At 46.0% G+C, this 26,668-nt stretch overlaps 1 protein-coding gene across 2 annotated transcripts in view; it reads right to left on the bottom strand.

Moving 5' to 3' along the window:
- Positions 1-228: 228 nt before the first annotated feature.
- The window catches only part of LOC135377589 (protein embryonic gonad-like), a 48,214-nt gene continuing 21,774 nt past the window's right edge, over positions 229-26,668 (bottom strand). For both annotated transcript variants that reach the window (XM_064610118.1, XM_064610119.1), the window contains 2 exons: positions 3,521-3,665; positions 229-2,296 (listed from right to left, as the gene is read on the bottom strand). In XM_064610118.1, coding sequence (XP_064466188.1) covers positions 1,500-2,296; positions 3,521-3,665 — 942 coding nt within the window. In that variant the 3' untranslated portion in view covers positions 229-1,499. The remainder of the gene's footprint in view (positions 2,297-3,520; positions 3,666-26,668) is intronic.

Genomic DNA, 26,668 nt, shown 5'->3' with positions numbered 1-26,668 from the left:
AAATGCTGAGCTATGAATGATTTTGACTTTGCCTGCTTGGACACCTCAGCTGTTTCGGTTTGAACTTTGGAATCTGACGTTAGCAGCTTTTGGTATTTTTTTAGTATTAATATCACATTGTTTAACAGTGTAAAAGTACACAATGTGAAAGTACATGAATATTTGATACAGCGAAATAACACGTGGAGCAACGTTTTCGTGTTGCCTTTCATGACGTTCATTTATTAAAGACATATTTAATTCGCCAGTTAGGGAATAAAGGTAGCTATGTGCGAATATTCAGTGTTAACAAACCAATAAACCAATATAAGAGGGATATTTGTTTTGAAAAGTTTTGTAAATGCTTGATGGTTTAAATGTATCGTTTCTGATCCTACTTTCGATCCATTATGTAAATTAAACTGAACTGAGTTAAAAACTGAACTGAAACACGACAGGAAGTAACAGAAAACGGAAATAAATTAACGGCTGAGATGGATGGACTGCCAACTTTTCCGGGTTTTTTTGTTTTTGTTTTTTCAGGTTGTCCGGAGGCCAGTACGATAATGGCGAATCAAAAGTCTTGCTTCTGCACAGTAAATATTTTACCCAAGTTCAGACATGTTTTAGAGACTTTTAAATAGATTAAAGCTTTGTCTCGAGTCCCGAAAATATCTGTTCGTTTGCCACAAGAAGATCGGTGGTCACTCGTAGCAAGAATAGAACGTTTGTAGGAACATTGTTTGCAATGGAACAAGAAAATGAAAAGACGACAGAAACCTGAATGGTCACGTAACAAACACTAGTGTACGTACATTGAGTCATTTGCAATGCCCTTGTGAAATGGTTGGAAACTGCTCGTGCCCGTAAGTGGTTGTCCCACACAGAGGACATGTTGGTAGGCAGACGGGGCATCCTCATATACTTTTTCTTCTTCAGCGCACCATAATGCATACAATATACAGAGTATCGACTTCATTTTTCCAAGCTCGACAAAAGTAAGAGAGAGAATATCACGAACGTTTTGTTATGCTAGCTAGAGCGTGCGAACGGAGTGCTTATGATAAGAATTGCCACTCAGGTTCTCTTAATGTTTACCAAGGCACATGTGGAATTACTTTTTACATACATTTTTAAATATCCTCCAATGTTAGTTCTGGTCATCACCTGTAGTAGTATCACTTTAATGCCGACGACCTTCAGAGACTACAAGAACAACTTGAAGCGAAGGATTCAACGATATTTTTTGTGGCAGGTACCAATGTCGTAACAGCTCTGGAAAACGTGCGCTATTCCACCTCTTACTTTTGCCAGAGCCAAGTCGAACACCCTGTATACATGTTCGTATGTATATATTACAATGAACTTTGACACGCAATAAAGAAAAAAAAAAAAAAACTGTGTGAACACGCTACCTGCGCAAAAAGCGTGACGCAGTGAGCACTGTTAGTAGTGGTGTCCGCCCGTTTTCTAACGACATGATTGATCAACAACAATGTAGGTGACAAAATGTCCTCTTCTCAACACTTCTTGGCGCTCCTTAGGTCAAGCGGGATTTCCGGTCCGACACCACTTGTCGCCGGAGCGAACAAGGGCGGCTTCACGTCCTCCTCCTCGTCGTCATTGAAGCGGTCCGCAGTGGGTGTCGCACTCGGTGACGAAGATTTCTTAACGGAGAGGTCGATCGGCTTCTCTTGCTCAGGAAGATCCGCGATACATTCGCCATTAACAACGAGCGTAGACGGATGAAGCAAGTCTCTATGGTACCTCATGGGGCTGAACGGGAACTGGTGGAACCGCGGTGAATAAGGGTAAGCGCCTCCGCCTTCCGCATACATCTTCGGCACACCGTTGTGGGTGACGGGAACTTTGCCGAAGAACACACCGGCACCCGGATGGAAGAAGAACTTGCTAGGATGGAGTGGCGAGATTGGTGACACTGGTGACACTGGATGATAGGGGAAGGCGTCGCTCGGAGGACTGTCCCCATTCGACTTGGTCTCAAATGCGGTCGGCGTCGCTGAACCAACAGTACTAGCGGAAGACGACGGTGGAGGGTATGTTGACGAGGCGGGGGAGGATGGCTGTTTGTCTGAGGTTGACAAAGGGGACGTCGTGCCGTTTACGTCGTCAGGTACTTTGCCAAAAGGCTGGCCCAACATGTCGAGTTGCTTTTCGTACAGTCCCGCTAGCTGCGAGGCACCACTGCCGCCTAAATGCTGTTGCTGCTGCTCGGCGATACGTGAGTTCATTTCCGCCTGGTCTTGAATAAGGCAGTGGATTTTGAACCAATTGGAACGCCGACCATAACGGGAACCTGCGCGGAGACAGTACGTACGCATTAGCATGACACGGAAGATATGTACTACTTTCCAGCGCAGAAATTCGAACGTGTCGTGAAACCTAATATGCCGATAGGAACACTTTGGTGAGAGTTTCACTTTAGGGCATCAGGCATCACTCTGCATGGGCGTAATATTGTCAGAAAATATGTGAGTCATTCCAGAAACACAGCCCAAACACGCAAAAAGGTACAGGTAATGGAACAGCTAGTGGCATAGAACGACTTGTTTGTTGATAGACTGGAGCAAGTCATTGGAGTAAACGTTAATATTGTAAAAAAAAAAAATCTCAGTTACAGTACTTTCCGTTGGTTCGAGTCCTTCAATGGCATCTAATAAAACGAGCACGATCCCGACCGTATCATACTGTTCCAAATTACATCGAGAACCAGTTTCACACATGAAACAAAATAAAATAAATAAATAGAAAAATAAATAAATGAATAAAGAAATATCGTGACGCCCAAAACGGAATAAAATCAGATGAAAACGTCGATATTAGGGAGCTTTAGTGCACTCTACAAAACGATACGATACCGGAAGCTGTCCAATTGAAGCTTCAATTCAGCAATTGATATCAGCAAGTTGCTTGGATAAGCGCGATTGGCTTATCGTATTCTGGGAACCGCCATCGTGAGCGCCTTCCAATCTACTAAAATTGGCTATTACTACAGAGTTGGCGTGCGTCCGCGTTGACTTGATGAGGAACTGTGCCTGGAAACCCTGGCATGGGGCAGCGCAACCGGCGGCAAGACTCCATCCCAGTTCATCTTCCGGTCTGCATGAGCTAGAAAACAAGCTTACTGCAATAGGCTAGTGCATCAGGCCTTATTCTGGCCAAGGCCAGGAGTCCAGGCAGCCATGGCGGCCCGATATTAAAAACGGATATTTCAGACCACGATGCGTAAAGATTTGCGGTCTCCCAAGAGAGCCAGCATGCCGTGACCGTTTTCACCCACGTCCTTCGTGCCGTAAGAGGGGGAAACGAGGAGAAAGTTTTCTTTGCCCTTTTCGAGCATCTTTTTCTTTCCCGTTCCGCCACTCTGCTCCGCAAACGGGACCATGTTCCACTTGACGCATTTATGAAAAGTCTCTCGATGTACCTGTATGCTGTGGCGTAATCTCCAGGAACGTGTATTCACGCAACGCATTGCGTTGGACCCAGATACGCGTCAACATGGGTGAAGTCATCTACTAACCGCTTTTAGACATGCCAACCATGAGGCATTTTTTGAGCCGGCAGCTTTTGCAGGATGTTCGATTCTTCTTGTTGATCACACATTGGCCGCTGTTCTTGCAGTCTCCCAATGCAGCTAGGTTGTTGTAGGTTCGGCCGAAGAATGACTGCAAACACATAGAGGAAAGCTTTTAGTACTACATTCTTTTTACCAGCTAACAGTGAAGTAATAGTACTAAAACAGAAAGCAATGTCCGCATGTAAAAGTATAGCATCGCTGACCACGAAAGGTTCACCGACGTACAACAACAACAACCACCTTATTTTGTGCTTATGGTTGGAGAGTTTCATCATTGATGAGGAGTTCAGTTTTCAGCACCGAAACACCCCAACGAAACATTTGCCCAGCGTTGCCCACCGAAACATCGCTACGAAAAGTGATCCGACTGCCGACAGCCTTGACGCTCTCATTGCGACAGGGAGGGGGTCCGTCAAACTTTCGGTCGTGCCTTGCCGTGTCGGGTTCTTCGTGCTGCTGAGTAAGTGCTCACAAAAAAGGGTCGACCGACAGAAGCTTTAGTCGAGAGACAAACTGCACAGCTCTCACTTGAGGAGGGCAAAGTAGGGTCCTTAGAAGGTCGTCCGCATTCCTTTCGCCGCTCGCGGGGGAGTTTTGGACGCAATCTTATTCAAACAGGGGTGGTCCTCCTAAAACACACCCGAGCGTTCGACCGCGAGTATGTACACATGAGTGGAGCAAGCAGGTGGGCGACCTGCGGGTGCTTCCCACATCACTGCTTGTCGATGCGGGGTCGCCCCTCTCGGCATCTTGCGCGGCTTCGGGTTACATCAACTTGTTTGAGGAGCGGCGCGAGCAGCTCCTGGGCAAACATGGGTTTAACGATCGCCCGATAAAGTCCGAAACGTCGGAGCGCTACCGACCAATGCGTGTGCATACACGCGCGTTTTTAGCAGTGCCATTTACAGCGCGTAAAAAGATGGGCCACTGCTCCCAAAAGCTGGGCCATGCTGGGCCAAAAGCCAGATTTATGGCTTTGGAATGTGTTAGCGGCCTGAATTGCGATGCTCATGCCAGCACTTTTGACTGGGTTTTTGTTATGAACAACCCTACTGCATTGTGGACACAACTTCGAGAATTTTTACGCTCGGCAAGTTCAAAGAACTGACATTGCGTTCCAGACGATTCATCTTTTTCTTTCCCTTAGCTAGGGTGGACTGTTCGGTATAGAAGCATTTGTGCCTATGATATGACGAACTCAACGGGGTTTTTCGCGGAAGGGTCGGGTTTACGCAGTCGTAAATCCCTTCAGTGCGAAAGGTTTTATCCTACGTGCGTAGAAGAAAAGTGGCCGAACGGCATCGGAATAGCGCTCATCTCTCACAAGGCGCAGACAGCGGCGATAAGGGTCGGCTTTCGTGCTCTGGAAAGAACATTTCGTGATGGATAATCCGGGATAAAATGTAATAATTGAGACATAACCCTCCGCTTGGTGCTACTAACTACATTCCTGAATGACAGCCCATTCTTTCACTATAAGTGACAGAGATTACTTCGTAATGTCATGCTGTGGTTGTGAAACAGCTTCAGTTAGGAAGATTAGCATGGCCAACCCGCATAATCACTATGTATTCACTGATGATGATAAAGTGTGTCGAAATACATCTCCAGGTATGTTCAGGCAATTCAAAATGAAAAGGCGGAACATCTTGAAGTGGGTTTCCGTTGGCGTTGTAACGCATGCAACATGGCTGTAGCCGATAGAGCATGCAAAGAGACGTTGAAATGCAATAGACAGTGTAAGCTAATTTTAACTCTATTCCAGATAAGATAATAATTTGTTTTTTAAATATTAATTTACGGTACAACAGACGGTATACCCGTATTTTTATCATACACATGTGGCTCCTCTGACACCACTTGAACGACAGCGCACGGACAGACGAAAGTAGAATAATTCAGTATCGTTAAAACATAAATCCACCAAATTGGAAACATGGAAGTGTAAAGAAAGCGATTCAGCTAAGCGGGGCCTACATCATTATATTTTTCTACCATCACCACCAGAGAGGTCAATTCTAGCGTTCAGGTTTAAGAACAATTGTACAACAAAAGAAACACACAAGGAAAACAGAAGCGTGACTCCAGTCGTAAATGTGTCTAGTATAAAAATGTTATAAAAGAGCACAATATTTCTACGCCAATGGTGTGGTGCTTAGTCCTGACCGAACATGTTGAGCACCGCTGGGCTAACCACGTCTGAACTACTGGTAAGTGGCTCTCCGTATGACACTATGCGTCCGTATTCCAACGCGGAAGTGATGTCGGTCACATAATTGAATGCACCCAGCTGAGGCAGCACGAGGATGCGAAAGGTCAAAAGAGCGCTATCCGCATCAAAGTAATAGCTTCGACGGTATAATTCGTCCATAGCGTTTCTATTCTCGGGACAAGTCAACGCCTACAGGTCAGCTCTGCCCACAAGTCTAGAGACGTTTGTGACTGGCATAGGCGGGCGCATGACGCCTCGATCCGAGTCACAATATAGTGCGCCGGCATGCTTTAAACTGTTGATCGTATACTGATCATGGAAGAAGAAAAAGAGAGAGAGAGAGAGAGAGAACGAAAGAACAGTTGCGTGCCTTTCAAGCCCAACACGTGAGATATCCGCGTTAACAAAACAAGTGAGTCGGCTGCCTGGTGTACGCCGTTTTCGCGTATGCCCCACTCTCAATGTGCGGACTACATTCTCCGATGGCGGAGATATACCTATGTGACTGTAGGTTTTCTATTGTCTCGGAGTATAGTGCGTTACGTTTACTTTCCCTAGTCGCAGGGCTCTGCTTGCATTGCACGACGCATACATGCTTCGCTCGTGCCATCGATCTGAAAGAAGCTCTTCCACTCACACGATGACAGAGCGCGACAATTGCTCCCCATCGTCTGCTACCTATTATGCGGCTCCGCATGGTCGGCCCAGTGTCCTTCATGGCAAGCGACGTAAACACGGGCGAGCGTAGCGAAAATTATATCACGAAAACTTTCACTTGTGTATTCTTCAAGGTCCCGGACGCCTTCCAACTCTTTCTCTTTTTACCTGCCGCTTTGTGTGTCATGCTTTCCTGGTGCTCATCGATTGGAAGGCCGGTTTCAGTGACTGGCTCACGGGGCTGAGTCGGCAGAGTCACCTGGCTTCCAGCCAAAGGTCCTACACATCCGGCGAGGAAGGGCCCACTGAAAGCGGGCCATTCCTCGCTGATGAAAGGATGGGCAAAATCGGTCTCAGACTGTGCTTTTCAAAGAAGTTGGCCGCGCCCACCCAACGCTTCTGCGAAGAACAAGTGCAACGCCAAAAACTGGGAAACATTTTTCCTTTAAACGTAGTTTCATACTTTGAGCGTGAGTTAGGACATCATGCGTTACACATTGCGTGCACAGTGTAATGCGTGACGTCAGAGAAAGTCGTAACTGGTGAGCTTCGAGGAAATCGTGAGTTTTACCTCGCAATACATCTCACACGGAATAGTTCTGCATCATACAAACTACCCACGCCGATCTCCTCCTGAAAAACACGCCTCTAGTCATTATCAAACAGATATTCATAAAAAAAAACTGAACTTGAGGAGAACTGTTCCCATGTTGTATATCTGTTCTCCGGATCGAAAAATATGTGATATGAGCTCATCGGCGGCAGATGCATTGAATATATTATAAAAGTAGAAGGATTTTATCTTATACTCTACTGGCTCTTAATAGCCACGAGTCATAGCTCATAAATGCGCCACCTGGAGGTACAGCGAGTCCAAAGAGCCCATTCACGATGTATCATCGTTGCCAAGTCACTGAACACGCATTTGTCGACGACGCCTTGGCAAAGCTATGCAGTTCGAAAGCGCTTCATCACGATGCAGACACTGGATCAGCGCTGTTAGCACTGACCTCTGCCGTGCCCCAGGCCGGCCGTTTGAACAGTTCTTTCTTTTCGTACCCCCTATATTAAAAACCGTTTGGATTTGTGACAGCAACCATGACCGAGATACTATAAAGGGATGCTTTAGCGGTATATACTAAAGATGTCGTGAACAGGTTTCTATATGTTTTATTACATTTATGCTCGGTGGGTTACATGCGATGATCGTGCGCGTTCACAAGAAAATGGACAAAGTACATAGTATAGGTCAGAGGCTGGCCACATCGCGGGCTTCAACATGTCTTCGTTGAGAATGACCAGTATAATGATGCACAAATTAGAATGGTCTGCCATCGAGTGATACAGCAATACTGCTCTTTGCAGGAAAATGCGCTTAAAGTGATTTGTCGGGAAAATATGGAGGTCAACAGTATACCATTTGGAAGCCCCACTCACGTACTACAACACTATTTTATCATACCCCAATTGCACGAAATCACATTTTTGAATTGAAATTTGCCAGCGTAAAGTGATGTTTATTTCACATTTTTCTTTTTACAAGAAACGATAAGCGCATAGAGGACTTGCACCACAAGAAACGGTCTCTAGTGCGATGGCAATAGACGAAAAAGGTACGAAGAAAACTGTGGCAATTACTTAGCCAAATCTTACTTATAACGCCGGTTTCACACTAACGATTTTTGTCGTCCGTGTTTTTGACGGAGGCAGAACGGACCCATTGGAACCTACGGGGCTCGAAAGCCCTTCGGTTCTTTGAAGCAAACGGACGACAAACACGGTCGTGTGAGACAGGCCTAAGACGCACAGCCCAGCCTCTTCAGTTTTCTACTCAATGCGACTGTAGATAACGGTTACGCTGTATCATGGCTGCCGTTATCAGTAGAGTCACTAAATAGGGGTACTATTTAGTGACTCTAGTTAGCAGCAGCAGCAAGAGCGAGCCGGAAACAGAAAGAGGCCCGCATACTTCCCTCTCTGAGTTCCCTGGGCAAGGTGTTGGCGCGTCTCCCTCTCCACCAACAATGACGTTCGCATTTTCCGATTGCATCGTTCAAGGTACGTAGCATGGGCCCCATGTTATTTCGGAAAGCATGTGTTTTTTGCATATGAAGTGAAACGCACGGTACGTAGGCTGCCGAGTCCGCAATGGATGCAACGATGCAACAAACGGTAAGAGAGTATGCGGGCCAGTCGGCAAAAAATCACGACGGACAACCGCACACGAAGACATGTCCATAGCCACGTGCACCTTTTAGCGTTTTTGGCATGGCAAAGCGTCTTCGTATGTCCTGACACCGGGAGCGGAAGACAAGTACGCAACCAGTAGGCAAACTTTCGTGACTATAGGATATACAGCGCTTATTGATATAATTTTGAAATGGATGCCACGCGTATTTTGCGCAAGCTGCCATGCGAGTGTGACTATTACGATGGGAACTGCGGTAAAACAGTCCACGTGTCTCCCCCAGATGAAGCCCATGCATATATGCCACCTCACTTTAGTCGGCGTCCCCTGCCGGAAAATTCCTGACATGTTTTATGTGTTACACCACCAACGGATGATGGCAGAAGAAGAATGGTGAAGGTATAAGGTAGCATATGTGTGTGTGTGGCGGTTTACGTAATGTGGCATAGATTGATAAGCGATTGAAGAAAGTATTGACAATACAGATTAGAGCCCTGCACGGGCCCGGGCCCCCGACCCGGCAGGGTGGGCTTGGGTCGGGCCGGGCCATTTTTCGATGCGCCCGGGCCGGGTCGGGCCCGGAAAAGTCGGCCCGTGCAGGGCTCTAATACAGATAAAATGCCGATGAGCTGTGATGACTAGTGTAATCATGAAATATTGAGGGCGGGGGGGGGGGGGGGGGGGACGCCACGAACAAAACGCGAACACACGTTTCGTCCGGCTTATTAAAAAGTTGGACTAGTTGGTGAACATGCAACATTAAAGCAGCCTGTGATTAAAACAGCTCAGAAAGGAGAGAATGATGCAGACAAAATCTTTTTCGCGCCTATCAAGAGAAAGAAGAAAGAAAACGAACATTCCACCGCTCCAAACCAGCTGTACAATAATTTCCACACGCTGCACTTATCTGGGGATGCGAATTCCGTATTACTGACGGCGGGCTAATCAAACCTAATCAAACAATGCAACTCGCGTGTGACAGAGGTACACAAGACCGAACAGGAAGTATACAGGACGAGAAGTCTTGCCCCGTGTACTTTTGTTTAGTCTGGTGTCTCCCCTTTGCCTCAGGCTCAAGGAAATGTCACCTTACTGGACGACCTCTTGATCAGTGTGGAATTAAAACGGAGAGCAGCCGTCTTTACAGTTCTACAATTGGTTTGCAATTGTTTTTGCAAGTGTTTTAAGTGTTATTTAATACTTAAGTATGATCTTATTAAGTATTATCTTTCTTAAGTATGATCTTATTAAGTATTATCCTAAGTATTATCAATAAATAGTCGCAGTAAGTGCTGCGTGTGGAAACAACTGTACAGCTGATGGTTTGGCCATGGCAGTTTTCTTTCTTCGAACAGTCCAATGGTGTGACCCTGGACTTCCGGGTTTTAGTCTTTGTCACACATTGTCCATGAGCGTTCAAAACTAAAAAAAAGCTGGTAGTATGTGCAATTATTTGTGGGACTGACTGCTACTTAACACCTGAGGAGGCGCCTTGAGGAGGGCCATTCAGTTGGCCAGCACAAGTAGGGCACACAAGGCCAGTTCTTGCACCCCAAGGTAACCATGAAGAGGGACATGAAGTGAAACTCTCAGAACCCCCAAAACACAGAAGGGGAGCTCCAGTCGTGACTTTGTTGCCTATTCTCTCCTTATCTAGCTCTTCTTCGCGTATATTTCGTTTTCTTATGCGATAGAGGCTTATGTGTCTGGGACGATTCACTTGTGAAGCCTACGCTTTTTATCTTAACGTCAATTCACGTTTTTCACACTCGCGCCATTTCCTAGTGGCACTTCCAGGGAACCATCCCTGCCGCGCGCCAAAACAAAGCCACGTGGGTAGCATAGAGCATCACAACCGGTCTTGGAATGGCACCGGCGAGACCTCACGGTGTCCCCACGACGAGTCCCCACCCCCTGGCAACCACCCAGCTCATACCAAGCGCAGCTTATACCTAGACGACTTCTACCACACTCAGCTGCTCACACCAGGACAACGCACACCAAGCTAGTCCCCATACCAGGAAAACTCATACCGGGAAAGATCGTTGATGGACCAGTTTGAGTTAGACAGCGATGAAATCGTACTTTCTTAGATTATCTATTTGTGGTAAGATGTATCTTGGAGGAAGGAGCAGATATGATTTCAGTACGGGATTATGCTAGTATATGCAGGGTGTTTGCTCTAACGTGTCCAGAAATTATATTTAAAGCGAGCGATAAAAGAAAAGCAAGTGGTACTTTTCTGCTACTTGAGTAAGAAACAGGTACTGCTTCACTAGTAGCACCTGTTTCTTAGTAAAGTAGCTGAAAAGTAGCGCTCGTTTCTCTTTTATCGCTCGCTTTAAATAAAATCTCGGGACACGCTAGAGCAAACACCCTGTATGTATATTTATTTTTTGTGAGACACAGACGATCAATTTTACATCGTAGTGATAGTAGCGGTATGTGAAGGTTAGGTTTCATTGATGTGACGCTCGCGTTGGGCGGTTATACATGCCGAGGATAAAACGTACAGCTCCGTCCTGTACACATTCTATGGAATGAATCAGTGACTCTTGATGAGGGTCCCAAATTGCTGCCGAGTTTTCCAGTTCTGACCTAACGATGGTTTTATGTAGTGAAGTTCCGGATTTACAGGGGCTAGGAAGAAATTACATTTCATGTAGCCTAAGGTTCCACTGTGTTGTTTACAATGTACTCAATATGTGTTCCGAGTTAGACGATGATTAGACGAGTTAGCCCTTAGCGAATCTGTGTTATACGCGTGTTATATATATTGTATTGTAGTCTATACTTGTATCGTAAAGTACTGTTGTCTCACGTGCGTTTTTTTTTTTTTTGTAGTTTGTAAGAATAGAGTAGTCTACAGTTCCCTTGTTAGGAAGAGAATGAGACTCGTGCCCCCTTCGCTCGCTTCTTCATTGTCTCCCGTGGCACCTTACACAGTTCTGCAGTGTTTGTGATTCCTGATGCTCCATCCCTCTAGCAGCCCTTAAGGGGCCAACAGCATGATTAAACAAATAAATAAAATCATGATAATATATGTATCCGTTGTGCGTATTCCACAACCTTTGCAGTGCATTAAGCAATTCTTTAACGTACTTCAGTAAAATGTTATTTGTGTGAAGTTTCTTCAGTACAAGTCATATCCCGCAACAGTTGTTTTTGGTATGAGTTGTTCTGGTGTGAGTTGAGTGTGGCATGGGTTATCTTGGTATAAGCTGCGGGGCAGAGCCATCCCGCGGGCCTACATCGTGTGAATCAGTCACGTCCAGCGCCATCTATTGGATACTGGGTCAACCCTGTCTGGCGCCCACAAGGTAATCGGCACTGCAGCACATGCGCATAGGCAGTTGTAAAAAAGGTCCATTACCAAGATTTCACCTCTTTATGAGTCGCATGTCACGAAAACCAATACGGCCAGATACCAAGTGCTTTTGTTTGGTAGCAGCTATTTGAATCCGTTTTTCTTCGTCAATACAAGGAAAAAGAAGAAAGGAATGTCAGACGTATTACCTATACAGTTGATATCCTCGCGTTTCTTCAAGGACGGGACACCTTTGACACCGCATCGAGCAACATGCATGCGTTCGGAGGGCGGCGATTCGGAGAACAAAGACGGCGAACTGAAAGGGAATTCTCGGTCGATTTCTCCCGTAAGAGGGATGTGACCGGTGGTTACGCATTAATTAGCTTTCAGTCCGGAGAGCCTGTGCCGATGCCACCACCTGCGTGTGAAAGCGGCTCTGTGAAGCTACAGGTGCCCTCTATTCCCAGGAGCCCGTTTCTAATCAGCGAGTGCGGCGGAGCGCTTCTGGGACCTCCCTCTTCCTTCAGGTTGGGTCGAAACTCCGGTGACCAAATAACAGTATATAAGTCTCCCCCGTTTGCTCTGAATCGGAAGTTTACGCAACGCCTTGTCAATGCTATTGGAACACAGCAGACGGACCCTGAAATGCGAGGGAACACAATTGGACCCAGGTGGGGGCGGCAAACTACCGTTACGCTACACTGCCTGCTGTCTACACTATTTTACGCAAGCCTCAGCATTCAAGGTCGTCTTGAAGCGTCAATGAGTGTAGCGCCTGGAGCCCGAGGCAGATTTCCCTTACGAGAATTGGTGCGAGACGACTTGGTCTGCGGCGTCAGCGGAAGAAACCCGTAGGCGGGGTCCGAGACGGGGCTGCCATTTGGTCTGCGAAAGACTCGTTGCGCCGGGATACCTTTCGAAGGGCACGTAATTACCATCCGGTTCGTGCGACTTCCTCTTGGCAGATTGCACATAGCAGTGCTTCTGTGCAGACACGTCCAGTTCATTTTCATCGATGTGGTACATCGACATAAATAATGATAGGACCGGAGACTGTCATTCAGTCACGTGACCTGACCACCTTATGAGAGAGAGAAAAAAAAATCACAAACCGTGCGTCAGTCGATAGATGGCGCTATTTGTTTCCACACTAGTGCTCCCTTACCGGTGTAATGCATGGTGGTCCATCCGGGACACAGCTTATATCGCGCGTGTGTTCGAAATAAACAGAAGCTAAAATTTGAGTTCACACGTGAAACTATTGAGAAACGAATATACTGAGATGTCAATCCGTTGTGATTGTAGTTGCGGCGGGATATGGGGGGTCGCCAACCTCTTGCTTGCGATATCAGGGGGGGGGGGGATGCAGCTCATCATCGGCGAATATACGAAAATTAGACAATATTGAACATAGGAGTCGCAGGAGCTAAGTGAATGGGATTTTGCTGCGAAATGTTCGCCCGAAGTTCCGCGCGGCTCGTTGAGCCCTCGCGTTTAGTGGAAAGAGGCGATGATGTGTCGGATAGCGGTGATACTTGGACGTCCCGCAATAGACCTCTCCATGTTTACAAACAAATGACGTCAGGTGGTACAGCAGCCACGCCAACTTGGTAGACTGGAACTACTATATAAAAAAAATCAATAAGTCACGAGAAAGCCCCGTTTAAATGTGGCTTCTGATATTGTATATATATTCTTTGTAATTCATTACATATTATTAGTTGTATGGCCTTGTTCTGCTCCATTCTACCGGTAGCCCTATCTTTTCGCTAGCCCTTTCTAAAGATGGCTACCGGACTCTTCGATCTTCTGGAGCCTGAAGGGCACGAGTTTCTCTCGGAGTGCACGTGGCGTCTCCAAAGCAAGCGTGAACTAAGGCGTAATAACAAACCACATTCCGCATAGAATTACAGAATTTTCTTTTCCGCGGTGGACTGGGAACGCGACACGGACACGGAAGCGGCTAAAAACGCTATCTCACTTGTGCGTTCTACTAATACAAAGAAGCCACCCGTGACCTTCGTGAAGGAATGCGCGGTGTTCTCCACCCGCGCTGTTTCGGTTTCGATAAGTCTACCAACGTCATCATTACGTCACGGTGACGTTTCTTCGGTAGAGCTGTATTCGACGGGCCTACGCTGTGACACAGTCAACGGTATTCAAACGAGCCACATAACGCGTCTGCGCCCGGGTGTCGTCCTCAAAGCGGAGAAGTTGAAGGAAAAGTGTTGACTTAATGCGGGGGAGAGCAGAGTGGCATACGTGCTCATTCGGAAGGTGGATTGGGGTCGTACAATCGCATCATGACACGTGACCTCTGTGAAGCCTTTTACACACTCCAGGGAAAACGACCTCAATGTCCGCGCAATTTCCAGACTCCAATGGACATTAAACGCTGCAAAGGAAGGAAGAGGAAATGACCCTTATGAGCCGTTGCTTGCTCCCAGGAATTAGGCTATACGGAGTGACCCCTCTCTCTATTCATGTTCAAAGGAAATCGCACGGGATACACTAAATACGGTTGGACGCGTGAAAGGGAAACAGTCATTGGTTTTGCATGGCTTTGTATGTTCCGACTAAAATTGTGCAAAGGGAACGCTTTGTGAGGAACCCCGAGATTTTGATGACAGATTACACAACGTGTGCATAGTCCGGCTCCCCAGAGTTGCCAGAGTACCGATGCGGCTACTACACGTACTCCTACTATGACGTCACGAGGTTTGCGGAACTGGTTCCGCAGGTGAACCGGGCGAGAGATGCGCGTCACATGCGTTCCGCGGTGCGCAAGCGGCGTTTCCGACTGTAATGGCGATGCAGTCAATAATGGATCCCGGACAATTGCTCGGCGGACGTTTGCTCACTCCCACAAAGGCTCAAGACGGACAAATGCTCACCAACCGCGTCATTCCACTATCACGTTGTCACTCTACTTGTCACGTTTCGTGGCATATATACAGCGCAATTATTCCCATAATTATATCCCGTTATTGGAAATGAATGAATGATTCAACTAAAATCTAAGTACATCTGATGAGGAGTCTAGAAGCCCGTTTCAATTCGTATCCGTATAGCTGTCATACAAATGCAAACACAGTTGCACACGCTTAGTACAAATGGCGTTTGTCGTCTTTTTTTTTTTTTTTCACATATGCATACTGACGATTTTTTTTTTTTTTTGTTTCAATGGGTGTTTCATCAGTGACAGCCTCACGGGATTACGGGATGATTTCCTAGCTTATCCATACGGGAAGAGGAAACTCCCCGGGTTGTTGAATCTGAGAAAGAACATTTTGGAGTTCATGTCTCCAGGAGACCACCTGGTTTGTGTGTGCGAGGTTGAGCTTTCTTCCATCCGTATTAGGAACAGTTGAAGGTTTCTGTCCCGTTTCTAGTGAAGGGTGAGTGCCCGTGGAGGGCTTTGGCAAATTTTGGGTTCAATACCTCGAGAAAAAAAACAAAAAAAAAACAACAACAACAAAGAAAAGCGAGCCGTGATCACACCTATAAAGGGCGAAAGTAAATGAAAGCATCTGAGATTCTGACAACGTTCCTAATCGATTTCGTTTCCTCTACTAGGGGAAACCCGAAGTTTCTTTTGGAGAGTTATGAATATGTCAAAAGGTAGCTAAAAACGACTGGATTCGATGCCAGTGTAAGTTCACGACGGAAATTGATGTTCTGAGGCTGGAACACAGAAGGGAGAGGACAACAGACACAAAGCCTCAAGTGCCTAAGAACAATGAAAGAAGGGAGTCACTGCATGGTAGAGCCCTGGACCGGCAATCCAGAAGATGTTGGGTTCGAGTCCTGCAGCTGGTAGCATTTTCAGTGACTTCATTCTTTCAGTGTTAAGTTCCAAAGGAGCGAGAGACTTTAAGGGATGTACCCCTCACATGGAAATGAAAATTTCAGGGTGGCCTCCGGGGTATTTTTGAGGTGAGCAATTGTCCGGTTTCAGCGTTTCATTGGTCAGCAAATTTCCAGTGAGAAAATATCTGGTGAGCAAATATCCGGTGAGCATATATATCTGCGCCCCGTCAAGGATGGCCCGATGGATTATGCCCCGAAACACAGAGCGAACGGACGTCCCGAACACAGACCGAATAAGGATGAACAATCCCGTTTCCTTGTCAGTATTTTCTATCAAAAGACGTCCTTCAGAGAAATCTCCTTTTGGTGTCAATTTCCATTGCTGCGATAACCCGTGTGCGGTCTCTGTGCCATTTAGCAACACACTAACATAACATTTCTATGAAAGCAATGCAGCATTCTGACACTAAAGCTCGAACCGGCTTCTTAAGCAGTCGTTATCACATAAAATGAAACGAATGATCGAGGAAAAGTATACCGCAGAATAAAAATTAGAGGTCAAATTTGCAGCGTTCAATCATCATATATCAGAAACCGAACATTTCTGACCAGTGTGACCGGCGATTCCAATCAACTCTTTCAAGGCAAACCGACAGCAGATGTTGCCACGCAGCACATCATCTTGGCAGGGAGCCACAAACATTAAATGCAGCAATTAGTGCTTAAGCTAACCAAAGTATACGCATTGTCATTTACAGTAGCCGTGGAACAATTTCCACTCGAGCGCGTTTTAATCGGTAAGTGATCGAGGCAGCAGAACTAAGCCAGCAATATCAGACGACAACCACCCTTTATTTTAATGGTGATGATTGAGGGTGTCTCGAATATCCGACGGTTGAGCATATCCACGGCTTTTTCAGAGTTCCGTGTAACGTAATAAAGTTCTTAGATAACACACTCGCTTCTTGTTTCTTTCTCGTCGTGGTATCCGAATAATCACTATTGCCCGTCCTATACGTATCACGCTTTCTGTGTCTGTCACGTTTTATATTCATAAATTCCTTTGCAATGATGCCCGACAGAAGCCTGCATAGCTCAGCTATAACGCGCATGAGAGCGACGGAGACACATCTCCATTGCGTCACCGCGCGCGTACCTCCCGGTAGATCTTCTGGAGCGAAGTTGACTTAGTGAGCCTGGTGATACGTGGCATTCTGTTGCCATAGCCCTGAACAGCAGTCACGACACTAATGAAATCACGTAGCGGAGCGAAATGACCCGAACTATGAATACCGAAAGAAGAAAGTCACTGAAAAGGTTAGCCAGCTGTAGGACTCGAACCCACATCCTCTGGATTACCGGTCCAGGGCTCTACACTCTAAAAACAGAGCTTCACCGCATAGCACGCTGTGCGCCAACCATTGCCACGAATGATAGGATTATCGCTTCTGATTCGAGGAGAGAGGGGGTGTACGCCTTTCTGTGACAATTTGGATATATGGTAATTGCCACAAAAAGGCGTACGCCTCCCTCTCTCCTCGAATCAAAAGCGATAACCCTATCGTTCGCGGCAATGATTGGCACACTACGTGCTATGCGGTGAAGTTCTGTGTTTAGAGTGTACCAATTGAGCTAAGCTAACACACCTTCCGAGCGACTTCCAAGGGCGCGTCATCAAAAGGGACGGGTCACAACCACTATCTCATTCATTCACTCTTTCATGTTTTTCTCACTCACATTCACACACATTCATAAGACGGGGTCGACGCAAACGGCATATGTTGAAAACGATGGTAATTAATGTTCTGAGGCTGGAATACAGAATAAAGGACATCGACACACAAAGCCTCAGGTGCCCAAGAACAATGAAAGAAGAAAGTCACTGAAAAGGTTAGCCAGCTGTACACAGAGCTTCACCGCACAGCACGTAGTGCGCCAATCATTGCCACGAATGATACGGTTATCGGTTCTGATTCAAAGAGCGAGGGGGGCGTACGCCTTTTTGTGTCACTTTTCATATATGTAAATAGCCACAAAAAGGCGTACGCCTCCCCCTCTCCTCGAATCAAAAGCGATAACCCTATCGTTCGTGACAATGATTGGCGCACTACGTGCTTTGCGGTGGAGTTCTATTTTTTTGAGTGTAGGACTCGAACCCACATACCACCGAACCCATTACCGGTAATCCTCTGGATTACCGGTAATCCAGAGAATATGGGTTCGAGTCCTACAGCTGGCTAACCTGGACCTTCGACGGAATGGGTGGACACCCGGCGATATCCCCAGTTACGAAATCCCCGATCTCGAAATTCACGTTCTCGAAACAAGGAAAATCGTGGAGAATGTCGATTGCTTCGAAACATGCAGTGTTTAAAAACACATCACTATATAACCACTCAAATTCACGGGTTTTCTGTGTCCGTCCAAGTTGTTTTAGCGAACGAAAGCCACGTTGTTAGCGGCCGTTAGGCTTAGCAGGGCGGACACGACGGAACAGCACATTGGTTAGTTTATTATTCGGTTAGTCCAAGTTCGGTGTTTGCATTTTTTATGTCCAGCTTAGTCTAAGTTTGCTGTTGGCAGCTTTCCGCGCACGACTGTGAATTTTATAGTCAGATAAGATTCATTTACAGTATAGTTTATTTTGTAACGGGGATTTCGATCACTTTATTTCGAGGTATACCCATAAAAACCGCGAAACATATGCGGTAAATTGGAACATTCTGGACATACTGAGTCGAATAGAGCAGCACGCAAACGCACGTACACAAGGTAAGAACACACGCACACAGGACTGCACACACTACTAACAGAAGGTTTATTGTGAAGTGGTTGAAATAGGCTAAAAATTGTTGGGAGATACATTCAATTGAATGTATTGAATGTACGTATTGAATTTATCTCCCAACAATTTTCAGCCTGTTTGAAACACCTTTACAATAAACCTTCCGTTAGTTGTGAATGTAGCCCTGTGTGTGTTTGTTCTCCCCCCCCCCCCCCCCCCTTGTGTACGTGTTTCTGTGCTGCTCTATTCTACACACTATGTCCGGATACCAACTAACCCGAGTTAGAATCTTTTTTTCAACATTCTGCCCTCCTTGCTTCCAGTGAGGGCTTGTCACTGCCTAACTTCTCATTTAAGTCGCTTTGATACGCGCTGTAACCACCACTGCGCTGTAATATCTTATTGACACAGCATGGCCTACTTTCAAAAGGTGTTTACCTGGGAAGTATAGTAGAAGAGGAATGTGTTGGCAAGTTTTTGGAACCGGAGGAGGTTCGTTTGGACAAAGGGCCTTGGGACGCATCGCGCCAGATGTGAGAGAGCGCTTTTTGCGCGTGAGCACACGATCTAGTATACGAGCTGTGTGTGGCATTGATCATCCATATTGACGGCCACGCCCTTGATATTGCTCCTTGTAACGTCGGCTAAAATGCACAGCGCGGTTACAGACGTTGTTGAACGCTAGCAAAGGGCACGTCGATAAACGCGTTCTCAATGGCTGAGGATATTGCTGCGATTCTCTCCAGAATGATACGCAGGGCGAGTGTCCGGGGCCCGATCCCATAACGCGCGCTAAATGCGTCACTATGGCCCGTGATTCGCCACGAGCTCTTGCGCGAGCCCACACTCTTAAAAATGAACTTCACCGCATAGCACGCTCCTAGCCAACCATCATCTCGAATGATATCGTTATCTGCCCTGATTTGCTGAAAACGGGAGGCGTACGCCATTTTTATGAAAATTATGAACAGCATAAGTGTCACAAAAAAGCGTACGCCTACCGTTTTGAGTAAATCGGGGCACACAGCGATATCACTCGAGTAGTTGGTTGGCTAGGAGCGTGCTATGCGGTGAAGTTCATTTTTAAGAGTGCACCAAAGCGCGCGAACTTTATACGTAACGGTAACGATGGCGATGTGAAAGTTCAAGAGCCCCGATCTTGAACTTTATTTACTATAGCTTTATTGAAGAGTCAGGTGATAGAATGGCTGACGATGAAAGCTGGTTGGCGACAGTCTCGGGAATGGCCAGTCAGAGAACAGACAATGTGGAGCTTTCACTTTCGCTTGCATTTGTCGGTTTCAGACATTTCGTGACAACTGCGCTCCAGAGTAAAGGCAACAAGCCGTTACCCCTTCAGTTCCACCTCTTGTTCTCCGGCTTCAATAAAGCCAGAGCTCTGGGCACTCGCCTGGCATATCACTCTGGTCGGAATCCCAGCAATACAGACCGACACTTGCTAATCCCGTACGAGCTGAGTTCATAAAAGCGTACACTCATCGCGGAAAAAACGGAACTTCATCGCATAACACGCCGAAGGCCGTTCATAGCAAAGAATGAAACCGCTACCAATTTTGAGTTGTGGGAAGCGCGCGGGGGAGTGCGCCTTTTTGTGACAGTTAACATAACTGCCTTAAGTGCTACAAAAAGACGTACCCCCTCTCGTTTCCAACAAATCAGAGGAGCGAACGATGTCATTCGGGATGATGGTTGGCTAGGAGCGTGTAATGCGTTGAAGTTCTGTTTTAAGAGTGCAGGGAAGGAAAGTGGGCAAGCGTTTTGGCAGTGCCTTGCAAGGAAAATGCGCCTTCATGTGATAGATATACACGGGAAAAGCACGGACGTACGTACTTCATCATCTTTTCCAAAGTCGCAGGGCTTCCCGTTTTCTCTTCCAGCATAGCACGCAACTACATTCCTGCTATCCACGAAATGGTTCGCTCTGCCTGGCGAGTGATTCCCTGTGCTCCTTGCCAGACCAGTTTCTTACAATGCGTTTATATGGCCAGGATGCATCATGGGCGTCCCCAGGTGCTATACGTTCTTTCGCGCTTTGGGCGTTGTGTGGTAAAGTAACACACACAGCCTGCGAGGAATGTCAGAAGAAACACACTCCAGCTTTCGTTCACTTTTGACAAAGGGCGCGTGGCTGCGCGAAGGCTGCGGCATCTTTAACTAAAAACAAACAAACAAAAGAACAAAAAAGAAACGGCGTGTCTCAATGGAAAACCGTTCCTCTTCGACATGCTGGAATAAAGCACTTTTTCTCCTTCAGAACGGTTTTCTTCAGTTTCCGCAGCAATGCGAAATGTGTACGTATTTATTCATCCACCCATCACTAGCGCAGTTTGAACGGTGGCGACAGCGACAATGCAATCTCTTTTAAAGCACGGACATAGGAAAATTAGGAATGCCCGACACAAATGTAATGGAGACATATTTCGCTTCTAATTTGTATCTCAAAAGTACCGTAGAAATCAGAATACTGTAGGTCTTTTCTCGCAAATGGCGGAAAAGGTCGACCTTGATTTTTTATACCGTTCATTGGTAGGAAAAAAAAAGAAAAAAATAGGAGTTTCTCAACAATGGGTGGCTAACTTTTTTTCCCTCGCGCTTGTGTTGAAGTGATGTCCTTTTCGCCGCATTCACGGTCGATTTTATCATCGAGATGCGCGTGGTACATCAGTGAGTACGGTATACAATAGGAAGCTCGTACGCATCCCCTGCCACAACGTGCTTGCGTGAGTTCTGTAACGAGTTTCCGAACTCGGGAGAAACAAATAGAGGCAAAAGCCGTTTGAACGGCGTTATTTATTGTCCAACCCTCATCAGTCTTTAGCACCAGTTTCGTATGCCATATAGTGTACCGGAAACACACATGGCTGCACTGTGTGTAGGATACACATAGTGTACCACGTCCATGACTATGTCCTATCATAACAGCGTTTCGTCTCTTAAAAAGAGCAACAAACTTTTTCTCGACGCGAGGGAAGGACATTTGCCTTAGGATAAAAAGGCGGTGTCCTTTACACTTGCAGTCGAAAATATTTTGTATTGACAGCATTTGAGTGTCTTTATGGCACAAAACAGATTATGGTCAAAGCATTCGAAGAAAAGCTAAGTAGCATCTCCACACAAGATTTGTCCCCGAGCTCAAGGAGAGCCGAAGAAGAGACGGTGAAAACAAGTGAAGCTGTCACTTTTACGACCACTCTGTTTTGGGTTTAGAAACGGTGCCTAATTGTAGCCGTGGCCTTGTGGAACTTTCTCTGGAAGGTAGAAGAAAGGCTCCGAAGAGGCTCCTTTCACTGCGACCTCCAGGTTCAGTTATGGAAGATGGGCAGCTCTCTTTGCCCTTTGTGTCTCACAAAAGCTTTCCATGGGGGACGGCGCCTTAGAAAGCGACGCCTCGCGGCTGACGCCAATGAGGAGCGACCTTGTTACAGTTGCTAGTAAAGCGCCTTTGCCGGGGAGGGTCGTTGGATTACGCCGGTAATCCCCGAGGGAGGAAAAGAGGTTGGCGAGGAGACGTATGAGACAAAAGAATCACAGTAAGCAGCATCCATAGCAGGATTTATGGCAATGCGGAGTGACAGGCACTCCTTGTCTGGTCCTTCCAGGAATGTCACCACTAATATGCAGACACCAGACGGGCCCAGCGGCTAAAAGCTCCTGCTTTTTTCGACACCTGAGAATGGGAGATATCGCGCCCTTGGACTGCAACGGGTGCCCTTCGACCCTTCGGGACAGAAAGAAGCCTTGCACCAAACAAGCAAAAGTCAGATCAAACAAGACCGGGCATCTGCGTCAGTGCCCACGACTACAAGGCGGTGATGCGTGGACGAAGGTTATAAACAATCAGTTTATGGTCACTCTACGCCAAAGTATCAATGGTGTTGTTCGACCATCTCTGGCTTGTGGCCATTTTTTTTTATGGCACAGGCCAAACGAACCGTCGACCAAATGCCTCTAGTGGTTTAGCTGCTACAAATGTGGTTCCACGAATTTGTTCGCTTCTTGCATCTACATCTGCACGAAAGCCTCGCCAAAGGCAGAAATTAATTTTGACCGGTACTCAGAGCGTGGTAACCTGCTCACAAATGTTGAAGAAGGCAACATGTCCTTGAGCTTGAGAAGGGGGAGAGACGAAATCAAGTAAACGCTTCCTATGTTGTTCCAGCTTCAGAACATCAGTTTCTCTCTTGCACGTTTTTCGTCTCTCTTCGTTCGCCTCAAGCTCAAGGATATGTTGCCTTCTGCGACTACTCACCAGCTTGCTTGCATCCAGAGTTGTACGTAACGCGTTACTAGTAATAAATTACTTTTTCAGTAATTTTTTAACGTAATCAATTAATTTTGTGAGCAAGTAATTTTCCAAGTAATCCGATTACAATTTTCGGTAATCAATTACTGAGTAATCGATTACTTTTTTAACCTTCTGTCAACAATGGCAACCCTTTTCAGCAAGCCAATCTGTTCTTCTGTTCCACCACGAGTTGGACTGAAGCAATGACGCAGAGGTCACAGTGACGGCCGTCTCTAGTCCACACGTGTTATACACAAGCGTTAATATGATAATCCCTCACAACCGCGACCTACTGGAGCAACAGTAAATAGGTGACTGTATTGATAAATTGTGGGGGCTGAACATAACAATAGTAACAAAACGAAGCCGAATTTTCGATGTTGTTTTAAATGTGTGTATAAATCTGTAATAAACGCGTGTATGTGTTCTGTATGTTGCTTTCAAAAGTATTTGTGAATTTCACTTATTATGTATGTTGGTGTCTCATATTAGAATTTGCAACAAGAGCTGCATGGTTGCATTCACTGCAGGCTTGTTGGCTTTGCTATGGCCCACAATTTAAACGTAACAAGAAAAGTAACGCGTTACATTTTTAATCGATAACGTATTACATTTTTGATGAAGTAATTTGTAACGGTAAATAATTACTTTTCGTGCAGCAGTAACTGTAATCAATTACTTTTTTCCAGTAACGTGTACAACTCTGCTTGCATCCTATTACGTACTTTGTTCACAAATGTTGTTTTACACCGACGAACATCTTCAATCTTTACGAATGATAATCCGTTGTGTATATATTAATGGTTGGTATGATCGAATTACTGCTGGTTCAATATATGCGCTTACCGTGTGCGATGCGACTTCCATTCCTACAGTCATACATGCACCACGTGAACTCACTCGTTCGTTTGGATATGTGTAAAGAACAATGATCACAAAAACCTGAGCTTGTCAGGTAACACAGGTAACATCTTTGACGTCTACACTTACGCCCTGTACTCAATCCAAACAAGATCTCATCCAACGCGACCGAGGCCTATCACAATTTTGTCATGTATTCGCTCATGATGTCAACAGTGATCACAATTTACGAGTTAGTAATTCGACAGGAAAATAAATTGTGCACCTACGGATGAAACCTGTTTAATTTTCTAGGCCTAAGTGTATGAGCAATGCTTTTCGCTTCCACAGAACTGTCTCCGTGCACAAAAACTAGAAAGCACTCTGAACACGGGACGGTGTAGTTGTTCTGTTGATGTAAATATAATACGAAAGAGTCAGCGGTCCACCGAGTGTCGACGGCGGGGGGAAGCAGGTATCTTTCTCTTGCCCGCTGAGAGGCTCGGAAGTGTTGACGTGTTGACCCACGCCGGTCCGTCCCTTATGATTAACCGAATAGGCCCCGTGGGGTGCACCGCGAGAACTATAATGACGGCCTTACGGCCACAGAGGCGGGGCCTAATGGGCGCCCCCGTCATGCAAATGTTGTTCGACACGTTCTTGCCATTCGCCTGTCAATTTGCTTGTCGGAAAAGGGAGGAATTATTCGCTACTTTGTTAGCTGTTAATTTTGCACCCACTCTTCGTAAGACAATTAAAAAGTTTAACAATTGATTGAAGCAATAGGCTCAGGCCGGGAGTCGCCGATATTTTTGGAATAGAGACTGTTCTTCTGAACAGTCTTCGAACAGTCTCTATTCGAAATATTGGCGGCACGCGAAAACCTTCTGCTTCAATCTATTTTCGCCGGATCGCTGGATTTTGCTCATTTTAAAAGTTTAACCATTTGAAGTTGGCACGCATATTTGCTTTATAGCATCGTTAGCTACTATTGTGAAGGGGTGGTGGCATGTTCTGTTCAGAAATGGAAGTATACGGTACGGTAGCACCAGGTATGCATGGCAGTCAACAGTGTTCATGGATCGCAGGGCTCTCAACAAGAGCTTCTGCAGAAGATACCTTGTTCTGAATTGATTTACACACAGTTCTTATAAATACAGGGTGTTTCACAAAAAATGAGCCAAAGTAAAAAATAAAAGGTTCATCGCACACCAAAAAGACGGACTGCATAGTGTTACCAGTGGTGTGAGGATACTCACGCTATTTTTGTTTTGTAATTCATTAATCAAGTGAAATTAATTAGTCAGTTTTTTTAATTATAAGGATTAGAGCCAAAATGTCAATGAGAAAGTTGTAGCGGGCGATACAACGACACGAAGCCCGTTGATTGCAACTTGGTACCTCTAACGGATCATTTTTTTCCCGGCTCCAAAGACGCGCGAGGAGCGCCGGATCACAGCGCTCTCCAGCGTCCTGTTATCCAACGATCACAGTTCTCATTGACATTTTGGCTTGACAAATTGACTCCACGCGCGTCTGCGACAGGTCCCGCGTTGGCTTTTTTGCAAACCTGAAAGTTAGTCTTTGGAGCCGGGAAAAAAATGATCCGTTAGAGGTACCAAGTTGGAATCAACGGGTTTCGTGTCGTTGTATCGCCCGCTACAACTTTCTCATTGACATTTTGGCTCTAATCCTTATAATTAAAAAAACTGACTAATTAATTTCACTTAATTAATGAATTACAAAACAAAAATAGTGTGAGTATCTTCACACCACTGGTAACACTATGCAGTCCGTCTTTTCGGTGTGCGACGAACCATTTTTTTTAAAACTTTGGCTCATTTTTCGTGAAACACCCTGTATATTCGGCGCAATCATTTGCAAAATTATTCGTACAGAATATTGAATTTCCAGTCCAATCCAATCCAATGGAACAGCAGAAATCATCATTTCGCAAACCATGAATTTCCTAAGAGATACCACCAAGGTTCATATTTTATGCTGTACTGCTTTCTTGTGTAATGACTGCGGACCATTAAAAAGTAAACTCTGGGAATAATATTCGTAGAATAATAGTACAAGTTACCCCCCGTCGATGCTTCTGGAGTTCGGACAATGAGAGCAGGCACGAATAACTGGCATCTTTGCGCCATACATCTGGCAGAGACTTACTCCGAATGGTCTTATTGTCTTAGACCCGAAATGAATCAAGGTCAAAGAGCCACACCTTGGTACTTATAGGGAACAGGTTCTCGGCGCCTATGAATCGCGTGGCGATGATTATGAGAACGCCTCCGGAATTTGGGCATGCCAAAGTCGTCTCGGTGAGCGGCATCTTATACGCGCACGCCCGTTAGCAATGTTGATACCTGATAATCGCTGAAAAGCGTATAGATATTTTTGCCAGAAATTTCCCCGCGACCTTTATTCCCATTTCGCACTAACGTTTTTGTCGCCCGTTTGCTTCAAAAATAGAACCTGGGGGCAACCGAGCCCCGTAGGTTCGAATGGGTCCCTTTTGGCTCCGTGAAAAACACGGACGAGAAAAACGATAGTGTGAAACCGACCTTATTCGAATTTCAACAACGTGAATATGGTATACCGACGGCCGTCTTGTTGGACCAAATGTTCAAGTACATCGCATGGACTTCGCGCTGACGTCAATTTCTGATCCTAAGCCTTTATACTGGCCATCCTCGTAGGACAGTGCAGTGCCGCTTTGGAGACAGCGACCAGCATTCCTATAGGCACGCTATCGGCCCCAGCAGTGCTCTACGTACAGCTTAGGACAAAACTTTACGGAATACGGCACTGGCGTATTTCTTCATCGGATCCGCCCCCTGTTAGATATCCGGAAGAGGTTGGATAAGAAACGGGTGACCCGCTACTCTACCCATCTCTCACTCTCTGTGTCCGCTCCTGTTTTCTGCTAGGGTGTCATCCCAATGGTCAAATGTGATACTCGGGTGTTCCGTAAACTTTT

The sequence above is a fragment of the Ornithodoros turicata genome, chromosome 1 (genome assembly GCF_037126465.1).
Source record: "Ornithodoros turicata isolate Travis chromosome 1, ASM3712646v1, whole genome shotgun sequence".
NCBI lineage: Eukaryota > Metazoa > Arthropoda > Arachnida > Ixodida > Argasidae > Ornithodoros > Ornithodoros turicata.
Note: the sequence above shows the minus strand (reverse complement) of the source record. Positions and strands in the feature narration are given on the sequence as shown.